A 14,721-nucleotide genomic window follows, 5' to 3' on the forward strand; every position below is an offset into this window, starting at 1 on the left:
ACTAGAGCTAATCAATGAATTTGGTAAAGTTGAAGGAAACAAAATTAATGCACAGAAATCTCTTGCATTCCTATAAACTAACAACAAAAGATCAGAAAGATAAATTAAGGAAATAATCCCATTCACCATTGCAAGAAAAAGAATAAGATACCTAGGAATAAACCTACCTAAGGAGGTAAAAACTTGTACTCAGAAAACTATAAGACACAGATGAAAGAAATCAAAGATGACACAAACAGATAGAGAGATATACCATTTTCTTAGATAGGAAGAATCAATATTGTGAAAATGACTATACTACCCAAAGCAATCTACAGATTCAGTGCAATCCCTATCAAATTACCAATGGCATTTTTTACAGAACTAGAACAAAAAACTCTTAAAATATGTATGAAAACACAAAAGACCTCAAATAACCAAAGCAATCTTGAGAAAAAAACGGAACTGTAGGAATCAGACTCCCTGACTTCAGACTATTTTACAAAGCTACAGTAACCTAGACAATATGGTACGGGCACAAAAACAGAAATATAGATCAATGGAACAGGATAGAGAGCCCAGAGAGAAACCCATGCACCTACGGTCAATTAATCTATGAGAAAGGAGGCAAGGATATACAATGGAGAAAAGACAGTCTCTTCAATAACTGGTGCTGTGAAAAGTGAACAGCTACATGTAAAAGAATGAAATTAGAACACTCCCTAATACCATACACAAAAATAAACTCAAAATGGATTAGAGACCTAAATGTAAGACTGGACACTATAAAACTCTTAGAGGAAAATATAGGAAGAACACTCTGACATAAATCACACGAGATCTGTTTTGACCCACCTCCTAGAGTAATGGAAATACAAACAAAAATAAACAAATGGGACCTAATGAAACTTAAAAGCTTTTGCACAGCAAAGGAAACTATAAAGATGAAAAGACAACCCTCAGAATGGGAGAAAATATTTGCAACCAAATCAATGGACAAAGGATTAATGTCCAAAATATATAAACAGTTCATATAGCTCAATATTAAAAAAACAAACACCCAATCAAAAAATGGGCAGAAGACCTAAACAGACATTTCTCCAAATAAGACATACAGATGGCCAAGAGGCACATTATCAATAATGTGCTCAATATCACTAATTATTCGAGAAATGCAAATCAAAACTCCAGTGAGGTATCACCTCACACTGGTTAGAATGGGCATCATCAGAAAATGTACAAACAACAAATGCTGGAGAGGGTGTGGAGAAAAGAGAACCATCTGCACTGTTTGGAATGTCAATTGATACAGCCACTATGGAGAACAGTATAGAGATTCCTTAAAAAACTAAAAATAGAATCACCATATAATGCAGCAATCCCACTACTGGGCATATACCCAGAGAAAACTATAATTCAAAAAGACACATGAACCCCAATGTTCACTGCAGCACTATTTACAATAGCCAGGTAATGGAAGCAACCTAAATGCCCATAGACAGGTGAATGGATAAAGAAGATATGGTACATGTATACAATGGAATATTACTCAGCTATAAAAAGGAATGAAATTGGGTCATTTGTAGAGACGTGGATGGACCTAGAGATTGTCATACAGAGTGAAGTAAGTCAGAAAGAGAAAAACAAATACCATATATTAACGCATACATGTGGAATCTAGAAAAATGGTGCAGGTGAACTGGTTTGCAAGGCAGAAATAGAGACACAGATGTAGAGAATAAACATATGGATGCCAAGGGGGAAAGTACGGGGTGGGGTGGGGGGGATGAAATGGGAGATTGGGATTGACATGTATACACTAATACGTATAAAATAGATGAATAATAAGAACCTGCTGTATAAAAAAATAATTAAATTAAAAACAAAGGAATCCCCAATATCACATTTCCCATGAAGTCTATGAGTAGCCTTATTTCTACTTTAATAATAGTAATATCATCTATATTTTAGCAAGTTATTAATATTATTCTTTCACTTTATTCTCAACATGTTAAAATCAAATTCATAATAGTCTTTAAATCAAGCCCTCATCCAGATCATCTTATTTCTATTAGTGGCCCCAAAGTCTCCTTTTCATTCAGGTTTGAAGCACAAGGCTCACCCTTAACTTACCCCAAGCCATCTCCCACACTGCCGACAAATTAGTGTTTCAAAAGTAGAATTACTCTTATGTCAATTCCATATAGAATAAAGAGGGGAAAAGCCAATGCCTCTCCATTACATGTAAATTAAGTAGTAATCCTTTTCCTTGTGGTTTAATACCATCCAAGATGTGCTTTAGACTTCATAAATACCTCTAATTTGCACAGCTCTGTGTTTTAGCTAGTATTATGAATTATGATTCTTATTAGCTAACATTTAATGACTATTGACTATATATTAGTCAGTGTCCTTAGGCTTCACATAAATTATCTTAGATAACCTCAGGATAACCCTATTAGGTAGATACTATTATATCCTTATTCATAAAAACAAGTCAACCTAAATCACCGAGTTGGGTAACAGAGGAGAATTCATTTCGGCAGTCTGTGATGTGTCTGAAGTAACAGAGACAGCCTGTTGAACAGCAGTGATTTAGCTCTGTGTCTTGTGACTCCAAGGCTAATGACAGTAATTTCTGCCCCCCCCGCATCTGTCCCTTAAGCCAAGTATAAATATTAATTCCAAATGGAATGGATGTTATTCTCTTGGGGAATGGTGAGGCTTGCTGGGAGAGGTCACAGAAATTCTTGCCCTATTTTCTCTAAGTCATGACATAGTGAAACATTCCTATTTGTAGCTACTTTGCCTGCTTCTTTGGTGACTGTATCTAGATTTTTCCAAGCAATTCTCATTTCAAACTTCCTCTCCCTTCTAATCAGAGGCATAGTTTAGCGTAAATGCACTAGAAAACATCATCAATAAAAACTTTAAAGCCACATGTTGACATAAAGTTGTAAAGATCATGATGAAAAGCTGCTAGAGGAAGCAAAGGAAACTGAAGTTCTCAGACAGATTTGCCTTGTAATATGGGCTCTTCTACAAAGTAAAGGCCACTCCCTTTTGTCCCCTGATCTCAACCATATATTCTAAGTTGTGGTCTTATGCAAGGCCAGTGTACCCCATGAAGGTATACAACCAACAGATTAGGAGAAAATAGAACCCAAAGCATTCTTTCAAATGTCTGGGCAGTTGAAGTGAATGGGGCAAGTGAAGTATCCTACCTCCTTTTTCTTTGTGAGCACATCTTGAATGCAAAGAACCAATGTTTGATAAACCTTATCATGATAAAGCTTTGTCCAGAGCAGCCACCTTTATTTCAGGAAACGAAAATCTAATTATGATGTTAAACCCAAACAAAAACGGAATTCTTTAACCTTTGTGCTCAATCTACAATTGATAAGACCAAATAATAAAAAATCATTGACATTTCAATTTTCTCTGAGAAGAATACATTAAAATAAAATCTATGCACACATAATGTAAGAATGTTGCAGATATTCCTCATTACTTACTGTAGGAGATTCAGTAAAACTTGGTTAATAAGTAAAAAGATGTTTCAAAATGCTCATACACTTTTAAATTTAAAAAGCCATCCAATCATGAATTCTTGATACTGAAGGTCTGCTGATGTATTTGGCATGGAAAAATGAAGCAGAGAAATCCATGAGATGGATTGTTAATTAAATGCCAAATAACACACCGAGATGACTATTTTATGGTGACTTTAGAAAATTCCAAAGAGCAAAGGTTTGTCTCTTTATAATCAAGGGGTTGTAATACCAATGTGGAGTCTCTAGGTGCTGAAAATGTTCATGTTTTTTTACTTCTGCAATGTGTGCCATATGCAACATATCCCCAAAAGGAGACCATGTGAGTAAAATTATATGAACTTGAACAATAGCTTTTTGTTTTGTGATAAATACACAATGCTAATTAAGAAATAAAATATGCAGCTTTTTAAGCCTTTTTATCTAAGCTGCTTTTAGTTTCTCCACACCAAGTCTGTACTAATGGGCTTTCCTTTCCGCAGGGAGATAAAGAAGCTGAATTAGGGCTTCCATTTTCCCCACTTTGTGATCGGAAGTCAACGATGGTGGCGCAGTCCCAAATAGGTAATACTGAGGATTGGTGGTTGAGGAGAGCGGGTGTGTGCCTGTCAGTTTTCAAATGGTTACATGATGTTTTTCACCCATGAAAACCTCACTCTATATTCATGACGAATTTGATCTTTAGACTGATCTATATGGTGGTGAATGAAGAATTTTGAAACATTCTCACAAAATGAACTCAATAAAGCAGTATTAGTGAATAATTGTTATTCTCTTTGTAATCCTTTTACAAAATAGAGGACTTTCTTCTTTTGCAAGAGACAGCATTTCTTGTTGTTTTGTTGCTGATTATTTTCTGTAATTTAATCCTTTGTATTTAGGACAATCCAATGAAAATATTAATATATCTGTTATCACTGTTTGCATAATATTCTTAATATACTAGCTCATATTCTTTTGGGAAAAAAAATTCTTATGATATGAATAGGGAAGCCAACAACAGGAAATCTGTAAAATGATATTGCTCCCAACCATATTTATCCTTTTCATTTGTGCTTATATTGGAGACTTCAAGTCCAGCCCATGATTAAAACATATTATTGCTATGCTGCATGGTTCATATATTTGTAATAGTTATTCCCTGGGCCAGCATCTTCATTACTGATCTATATGATCAATAAATATAAGGATGACTGCCTTACCTCTCTAGTTGGTCTGGTACCACCTCCTACAAAGTGGTGGTCAGCTGTCAGAAAGCTTCTTGCTCTCACCTTTCCCCTCTTCCTACCCATGTTCCAACAGCTGTTTTCCTAGCTACCGTAACACAGGTGACTCTTATAGTTTAGAAGTTGTGAATATGTCAGGTTAAGGACCTCCTTGGGCAAGCTGAGAAGAATAGAAGTGTGTGAGGCTTATTGCCGTAATGTAAATTGCTGCCGTGTTCGTAGAGGTGACTCATTTGATAGTCTCTAGATCCCAGGCATTTAAAACCATAGACAAAACGTGAAAGAACACCCTGGTGGTCAATTAACATTGACTCAACTTGAAGTCATCAATTCAAACACAAAACTATTGAAATTTTTGAATTAAAAATGCATCTTAGGGCTTCCCTGGTGGCGCAGTGGTTGAGAGTCCGCCTGCCAATGCAGGGGACACGGGTTCGTGCCCCGGTCCAGGAAGATGCCACATGTCGCGGAGCGGCTGGGCCCGTGAGCCATGGCCGCTGAGCCTGCGCATGCAGAGCCTGTGCTCCGCGACGGAAGAGGCCACAACAGTGAGAGGTCCGCATACTGCAAAAAAAAAAAAAAAAATGCATCTTAATGTATGCTACGGTGAATACAATTACTTGAAATGTGAATTACTTTATGCAAGTTTCTGATGGATAGGATACTTTTTAAATATAGATATCTCCCAGGACACTATCATTTAAAAGGCATCCCCGCAGTGTTCTCTTATATTCAGATGGTAGTCTGTTGCTCCCAGTTGTGTTTAAGGCAACAAGTGCTTGATTTCCAGCACCACACCTCTCCTGGGACCTCGGGTGTTGAATGTACACAGAGCTTGTCTCCTCCTCCACCTAAACACAGGTGGTAAATGCTCCCTAAAGGACTGTGCCCCACTCTCTGTGTGTGTCATTTTCTAGTTTGATGAGTACTTTCAATGTAAAATTCTTTATTCAATCCTGTCATCTCAAAGTGGCGGGATTAATGCTGTTCTCTGTTCTGATTTAACAGAATACGCCCACACGCTGCGAACTTAAAGCTTTACATCCTGGGAATAATAAACAGCAATTTGAAATATTAACACACTGGCAGAAAGCTCTGACTGATACAGTGTGAGAAAAAAAAGTGGTTGCCTTCCTGTGGCTTGAGAAAAAAACTTCAATTATTTAGTTTCTTTGGAGCTTACATATTATTTCTTGTTAGTCAATAATAAAATTCAACGAACAAGTGAAGACCTTTCAGAAAGAAGAGTGATCCCTCTCATTAACAGAGGAAAATAGATCGACTCTGGTTAGATCTGAAATTATTGTTAACAATAAGATGAGGCTGAATATTAAGTAGGAAACCCAACACACTTGAGTTAGCAAGCTTAAATTGTATCACTTCCACTGCTTGAGAGATGATTTTGTAGAACAGTTAAACTCTCTCTAAAGATTGTGTTCTTGGATTAAAAATAATTGCAATGGGCTTCCCTGGTGGCGCAGTGGTTGGGAGTCCGCCTGCCGATGCAGGGGACACGGGTTTGTGCCCTGGTCCGGGAGGATCCCGCATGCCGCGGAGCGGCTGGGCCCGTGAGCTGTGGCCGCTGGGCCTGCGCGTCCGGAGCCTGTGCTCCGCAACCAGTGAGAGGCCCGCATAAGGAGAAAAAAAAAAAAAATTGCAAGCGGTAAGCTGAACCAATGTTGTAGTTGAAACTTGTTATCAGGAGCATCAGAATCTCTGCATTATTACTGTTAGAATTCAGGAAATTGTAACACTTGAATATATATTTATTTATGTTTTTGCTTTTGTAGGTTTCATTGATTTCATAGTAGAGCCGACATTTTCTCTTCTGACAGACTCAACAGAGAAAATTATTATTCCTCTTATAGAGGAAGACTCAAAAACCAAAACTCCTTCCTATGGAGCAAGCAGGTTTGATGTTATCTTTTTTGCATCTTTTCCTTTTTACTTATGATTATCTTTATTATTCCTTACATTAGGCAGGAAATTCTTAGAAGAATTATTAGGTAGTATTGCCACCTAATGGCTCTGCAATATATTGCATCTGCCTTTGAAATTAGGAATTTGATGTCCACTACAAAAAACATCAAAGTACTAAGGAGTATAACAGAATTGTATTCAATACTCAAGAGAATAAATATTATTTTAATTTTCATTAAAATGTATGAATTATGTCCTGTATATAGTAACATGTCTGGTAGTGGTGGGCAGTTGGGAGACGGGCATTGTGTTGGCTTGCTAACAAATCAATCACAGCCCAATTGTATGTCTAGAAAGATGCCTACATCAAAGTTAGCCTTTTAGATGACATGAATACAGTGGATCTGTATAACATGTAACTTAAAATATTTCAATCTAGATTTTTTTCAATGATAAATGTGTTAAGGGATGTTATTTAAAACTTCCAGTTGCAGAAAAATTATGCTAAATTCTTGTCCATCTGAACACATAGTTTTTCCAAACAACATACCAACATTTCCTAAATGTTGCCCTAATGAGGAAACTGAGGGAATGTTCTACCTGAGAAAGATCCACATTATCCTAGAGATTAAATGGTGACGGAAGGGCAGGGACCATTACCCCACTTTTAGCTCCAGAAGGGTGATGCCGCTGTGCTGCTCACTGGTAGACTCACCGCTAAGTCAGCTCATCTCAAGGTTCTGCTGCTCTAATTAGGCCTCACCCACCCGCACCCCGTAATACATGTGGGCCCTGACCTGCTGCTCTGGGAATCCCAACAGAGCCTGGCCCTCTCCATGAGGGGAGGAAGGTGGGAGGTGAGCAGCTCTGACAGGCGCTCAAAACTGGGCCTGAGCAGCTGCCTTCCTGCTTCTGTAGCTGGTTTTGTAACGTGTTTCAGGCTTTGCTTCCTCATCCCATATACTGCCCTTGGTATTTCCTGTTTTCTTTGGTGGTTACTATTAGCTCAAGCACCTTTATGTTTATCACATCTTTCTCATTCCTCTAGACGATCAAATATGAAAGGCACCATGAATGATGGAACCTATTCCCCAGACTACTCCCTTGCGAGCGTGGACCTGAAGAGCTTCAAAAACAACCTGGCGGACATCATCCAGCAGAACAAAGAGAGGTGGAAAGAATTAGCTGCTCAAGGTACGGTTGTTTATGAAGGCTTACTGCCGTCTCTCTCTGTCCTAACTCCTCCTCTGAGATATTGGATTTTTTCCCCCTAGATTTCTTCTTTTATAAAATATGCAAGCCCTTGGAGGTGTTTAGAATTTGGCTACCCTTTGACTACTCATAAGAAAATTGGTTTGTATGTTAAATAAAAAGATATTCTGCTCTGTTTGTGCCATGTGGGCTGCAGAAGTATTGACATGGGTGGCAGTGAAGTGGATGTGAAGGATGGGACAATAAAAGAGCGACAAGACTTTATGTGACGCAGTAACGTCCTGTTCATTTCTAGAGGTGCTTTTGATCCTGTGTTTTAGGCTTTCCAAGTAGTTTTGTGTTGCATTAGGAATTCAACACTTAGTGTTAGAGATTTGAGTATATGTTTTTTCAGCTTTGCTAAGTTACTTCTTTGGCTGACAGGTTCACGGATGAGTTGGGAGAATCGTTTGTAATCGGCTACCAAAGAAAACAAATGGGAGGCTAGCTCTGTATTTCTGACATGTTTTTTATTCAGATTAATTAGTCTATTTGGTTTCCAAGGCATGTGAGTTAGTATCAGTCATTATCCTTCATGCAGGAAATTAGCTTTCAAATTCCACATCTGGCCCATCTCCTTTCATGCTGCATCCCATAGACCTATCTCTCTCATGCTTTATACTCCCTGCACAGTGGCATTCTGGCAGGTTCTTATAATACCCCAGGGCCTTTGCAATGATTGTTTCTTCAGCCAGGAATTCTCCTCTTGGAGCTTTTGCAAGGCTGATTCCTTCTTGGCTGGCTGATTCATTCCTTGGCTGGAGTGTTCCTCCCTCTGCAATCTGTATTTTATTTCTAATTTGAAAAACACAGTACTTAATAACTTTTTAAATTCTCACATGGATCTTACTGTTATCATTCCCATTTTACAGATAAGGAAACTGAGGCAGAGGACAGTTATGTGACTGGCCTCAAATCCCACAACTAGTAAGTGAAGGAGCTGAAATTCATTCTTTCTCTACAAATGCAGTGACCTAAAACCCAATGCTCGGCCGCCCACTAAAGAGACCCTCCTTGACCACTAAAAGTAATGTCCTCTGTCCTGGTTTCCCCTATTCAAACCCAGTTTAGTCATTTCAAAGTGGTATCACTAGTCCATAATCAATGATGTTGATTTATTCCTTTCCTTATCCTCTGTCTTCCACATGGGAACGTACAATCCTCAAAAGTCGAGTCGTGGTCTGCTGTGTTTCCCAGGGTTTCCTCAGCTCCTGGTACAGTGCTGGGCATATCACAGGCACTCAGTAAATATTTGTTTAATTAAATAGTTAGTTAATCCTGGATGGGGCTGCATTATTTCTCCACTTCTGCTATTAGAAAACTTTAAAAAATACCAACCTAATGCCTTCATCTGAGTCTGTAACTCGTGTTCTCCCAGCCACTTAAGTCTGATCTTAGTTGAAAGGAAACAGAGTTTCCCAAACATTTGTGGCTCTATACAGCCATTACAAGGACCACTTCCTCGATGTATAACCTGTGGGTTCACACAGTTCCTCCCCCACCCCCCACTCAGAATGGCCCTATGCATAATTAAATACTCTAGTATCATCATCTTGAAATTCTTAAAAAATTTGGAGCCAGGGGCCTTATTTTTATTTGGCACTGTGCCTTGCAATTATATAGCTATTCCTGGCCCTTACGAAGGGTCTTTGTAATGATACATTATTGTCACTCAATAAAAAACATCACACAATACAAGATCCAGATGACCATACTAAAACATTTTCAAACCCATCTAACTGGAGACTTCAAGTGACTAGAATTTCCCCTCTATATGAACAAATTATACTCATGATATCGACCCTGAAGCACTATAAGATATAAATCGCTAGACCATAAGCTGTTTGAAAACAGGAACAATATCTATTGTATTGTCATTATTTCTCAGAGCTGGCATGTCCCTGCCATACTACAGGTGCTGTAAAATTATTTACTGAATGTGGTTTTGAATGAAAGAATGAATGAAAACTTAAACTTCACTTTGAATATATTCATTCAGAAAGGAAAATGAATGAATATATTAGATTTTCAGCAATGAAGGGAAGAGAGGAGGGAAACAAGATTTCTGAAACCCCTCCTATGTACCAGGCATTTTAGACGTATTGTCCTATTTTCTCCTACAACCTTGTGAAGTAGAAAGTATTATCCCCATTTTATACGTTTGGAAACCGAGGATCACACAGCTTCTAAGCACTAGAGTCAAAACTGATTCTTTACACCAAGGTTTTTCCTACTCCCTCCTATTTTACTCTCCCACTATCTTTCAAGAAAGTTTGAAAAAATTGACTTGAAATATTTATCTTCAACAAATCCAAAGAATCCAATTGACCAAGATACACTCTGTTCTAAGAAAGTTTAACTAAAATGAACAACAGTGAACCCCAAATATCAACCCATCACCTGGAACCTATTTGTCATAAAAGAAAACATTGTGTCAAAATTGTATTAGGGCTACAATTGCTCCCTTTCTAATAAACTTTCTGGCACTGTGCTCTATTGAATGTTGTGTTGCACACAGAGGTAAATTTTAGATTTGCATAAAGTTTTCAACTTACATTTCTGGAATTGAGTAATAATAACTCAGTTCTGCAGTTAGAAAATGTAGAACCAAGATTTGAGCACAGGAAGTCTGGCTTTAAGCAAATTAAAATTATAAAGTATTTTGATAATATAATTTCCAAGGGGTACTTGTGTAGAGTACACATAGTTTGAATAAAGCAAATAATGTCCAATTTTCATTATTTATAAAATTGTACACTTGGTTTCTATTTCCCATGCAATGGTGATCTAGATAAACTTAAAGAAATATGGTAAAAACAACTAACAATGCTGGATGAAATATTGTTGAAAAGAAATTGACACCCTTAGGACCTGTCCAAATAAAGATAAAACAGAAATTCAGAGAAGTAAGGAAACTTTGGAGCCACAATCTCTCCTGAGGGCACCTGTTTACCTCTACTGAAGTCATAGGTTTGCAGACTGAATTTATTACCACATCGGGTTTATGCCAGAAGTGCCAATTTGATTTTACATTTAAAAATTCTATTACTGCAATTCACCGTATTAATGATAAAAGGTGAAAAATGCGCCTTAAAGGATGCAGAAAGAACATTCAAGAAAATTCAATATCCATCCATTTCTTTCATTCAGAGGGATAGTCCTAATCTACTATTTTTTTTCCCCACTTTTCTTGCCTTCATTTTTACTGCTTAAGTTTTTGTTCTATCCTAATTTATTTCCTTTATGGTTTGAAACATTTGCACTCTATTCCTATTATTCTCATAATTAATTAGAAGATTTTAAATGTATAATCAATAGTAAATAACAAAGAGGTTAACCAATAATTTTACCTTTCCACCAAATAACACAAAAACCTTAGAAAACTTTGTAACTGATATTTTTTTAAAGTTTTAGAAATACAGACTTTATATTTAATAATTAACATTTAAAACATCTTCTTGAAATTCAAGAATATGAGACTGCTTTCTAACATTGTTTTGAAAAATCAGACTAGTGCAGGAAGACCCTCTCAAGGTTCTTCCTCAGCCAGTCAGAGATGTTCCTCAGATAATCAGTGGAGAGCTATCTCAGCCCTTCCAGCGCTCTTTGATTGCTAGGATTTTTCTCTTAAATCCTGCTGGTCTACCAGTTACCCCAAACTTGGACCACAATCTCAGGCTTGCAAAGCTGTGGGTTTTCCCCATTTATTCTAAACTAAATCCACCACTTTATGTTGGAGAAAACAGGGTTTTGTTTCCCTCTTGTCCCAACCCAAACTGAGTCTACCTCCTCTGGCAGCAAAGCTGTTTTCCACTCTCAAGCTGGGGTTGGCGGAGGAGGTTGGGAGTAGCTCCAGGCAAGAAGGTCACAGGTTCCTCTTGTTCTTACCTGAATCTCCAGAAATTTTTCAATAAATGCTTCTCAGAGTGTCGTGTTGCCTTGATTGATTTCCGGTGTGATGGAATAGTTGTTTTTGTTAATGTTTTCCAACTGTATACTTGTTTTCTGTGGAGCGGAAACCCTCGGCCTCTTTACATCACTGTAACAGGAAGTCCTCTCTCTCCACATCGGTTTTTGGGAGAATTAAATGAGTTGATTTACGTAATCTGCTTACAAGTACCTAAAATAGTAGCTACTACATGAGTTGGCTTTTATTATTGTAATTATTATTTACTGTGCTTCTGGGATACAGTAAAAAACTAAAGAGACAATAATACCTACCTTCATGAAAGAATGGGAATTAGGAGCAGGATTGAAGTTTTAAATAAGGTGGCTAGGAAAGGCTTTACTGAGAAAGTGATAATGTAAATAAATACATGGAGGAGGTTAGAAAGACTTATGGGGAGGTCTGGCATAAGAGGTGGGGGAATAAGTTTTCAGAAAGAGGAAATGGCTAGCACAATATCTGGGATGTGGAGCTTGGCTGACATGCAAGAAATAACAGGAGGCAAGTGAAACAGGGAAATTGGGCAAGTGGGAATAATGTAGGCAATGTGTTAGATGGGTAACATGATGTCACATCATTGGTTTGGGTCCAAGAGAGATAGGGAAACAAGAAGAAAAGTAAAAATGAAATGAACTGGGGCTTCCCTGGTGGTGCAGTGGTTGAGAGTCCACCTGCCGATGCAGGGGACACGGGTCGTGCCCCGGTCCAGGAAGATCCCACATGCCGCAGAGCAGCTAGGCCCGTGAGCCATGGCCGCTGAGCCTGCGCGTCCGGATCCTGTGCTCCACAACGGGAGAGGCCACGGCAGTGAGAGGCCCGCGTACTGCAAAAAAAAAAAAAGAAATGAACTGAAAATTTAAAGGGATTACTTGGCTACAGAATGGAAAATATTATGTTTCGTAGGCAAAAATGGAAGAAAAAAAAAAAAAAGGAGGCAAGGAAGAGGCTGTTGTTAATAACCCAGAACAAAGATGCGGGCTCAGATCAGGTGGTAGTGGTGGAAGGAGAGTGTCTAAATTCTGGACACATGATCCAAGTAAGCATAAGTAGGAAGGGACAACAAAGAGAGATTGGATTCTGGACATATTTTGAAAGTAGAACTGATAGAATTTGTTAATAGATTAGAAGTGCAATATGGAATCTAGAGAAGAGTCAAGAACGATGCCAGTTTTCGGTTTTCTTACACATTAATTGTGGATATGTACATTCCTATAGTCATTTTGCAGAACACTGGCATTCTCTAGCAAAGCTGAAGATGCACGTGCCATATTTCCCGACAATCTCACTTCTGTATTTTTACCTTAGAGAGACTTTTGCTCATGTGCATCAGAAGACATGAGCAAAACATCCATTGCAGCATTGTTCATGAGTGCAAAAAATCTGCAAACAGCAGTAAAATGAATTCATAAGCTGTGATTCATATTATGAACCAGCATACAGCTGTTAAGAAAAATAAAACTTCACTGTGAATATCAACAGGGATGAAAGACACAAATAATATTAAGCAAAATATGCAAGCTGCTGTAATATAGCAAGATGCCATTTATAGAAAGTTTAAAAAAACTAAAAACTGAATAATAGGTTTTAGAATACACACATGATAAAACTAAAGAATGATGGGGAAAATATTCAGAATGGAGAATCTAGGGAAAGGATGGAGAATTTATTTAGGAGTTAGTAATATTTTACTTCTTTGGTTGGGTTCTAGACATACATGTTCATTTGGTGATTATGGTTATACCTAACATATATGCTTTATATATGTAAATATCCATTTTTTATGAATAGAATATTTCATAATAAAAATTTTTTAAATGTGATCTGCTGTGAAAGCACAGCAACTAGAATAGACATCTATTTTAAAATCAGTGTGTATCAGATACTGCCATTGTAATTTCCCATTGCCATCACCTCTGGTTTTAAATATACTGAAGATGAAGTTTTCCTTATTGCATTGAGATGAAAATAAGCAGGTTATATGATGCTTGATTAAACATCACGGTTCGGAGCAGAATCCCGGATGTTTGGTCATCATCATGCCAGCTCTGAAACTATATTTCATAGTTGTCTCAAAAACATCCCACTAATCCTAGAGCAGTAGAAGGTATGGATGCTTAGGCCCCAAGGTATGTAGCTCCTAGGTCATCAATAAAACAAAACACTTTTTTAAAGAGTCATTTCATTCAGTAAGCCTTCTATTAAGGATCTGAGAACAATCTGTTTAAGAATGTTGTATGTAAATGCATTCCTTTTTGACACAGTGTGTTTTCAAAAAGTAAAGCCAGTGAATGGCAAACACAAAAAGGAAAAAATTCTTTCTTCCTACCCAAACTGTTTTTGGTTAAATTTATCCATTTAGTGTGAGGAAAATGCCTTCATTATCTATTCAGCTTTCCTCAGCATCTTAAGTGTCTGCCCAGTCTCTATGTTTTTCTGTATTACTTAAGAGCAAACAGGAGATTTTAAGAGGGTGTGTGACTGTCCTCTAGTGAGGCAGGTGGAGGCAAATGGTGAGGAAAGTCACTTTTCTATTTCTACCTATGGAGTCTCAGGCCAATCACATAACTTTTCTTACCCTCAGTGCATGTTATTATTGGGAAAATCCTATTTGTCCTAATGAAGGAGCAGACATTCCCATAAATTCTGACCAATCCGCATTTATGCTCCAGAGTTTTGAATGTCTGTGATGCAGCTTTGAGAACAAGGCACCAAGGAAATGAGAAAAAATGAGTACATTTGCCTATACTGATGGCCAGTGGGTGAGAGATGCCCCCAATTAACAACCAAGGAAGTCCTATACAGGAAAGAAATGCATACATTTTAAAGTGCCATATAAAAGTAACTCATT

At 37.7% G+C, this 14,721-nt stretch overlaps 1 protein-coding gene across 2 annotated transcripts in view; it reads left to right on the forward strand.

Annotated features, from left to right (window-relative positions):
- Positions 1-14,721, forward strand: part of PDE1A (phosphodiesterase 1A) — a 269,036-nt gene that overhangs the window by 222,128 nt on the left and 32,187 nt on the right. For both annotated transcript variants that reach the window (XM_032637950.1, XM_032637951.1), the window contains exons 11-13: positions 4,013-4,094; positions 6,547-6,667; positions 7,725-7,870. In XM_032637950.1, the coding sequence (XP_032493841.1) occupies positions 4,013-4,094; positions 6,547-6,667; positions 7,725-7,870 (349 nt within the window). The remainder of the gene's footprint in view (positions 1-4,012; positions 4,095-6,546; positions 6,668-7,724; positions 7,871-14,721) is intronic.

This window comes from Phocoena sinus, chromosome 7 (genome assembly GCF_008692025.1).
Source record: "Phocoena sinus isolate mPhoSin1 chromosome 7, mPhoSin1.pri, whole genome shotgun sequence".
NCBI classification, from domain to species: Eukaryota; Metazoa; Chordata; class Mammalia; order Artiodactyla; family Phocoenidae; genus Phocoena; species Phocoena sinus.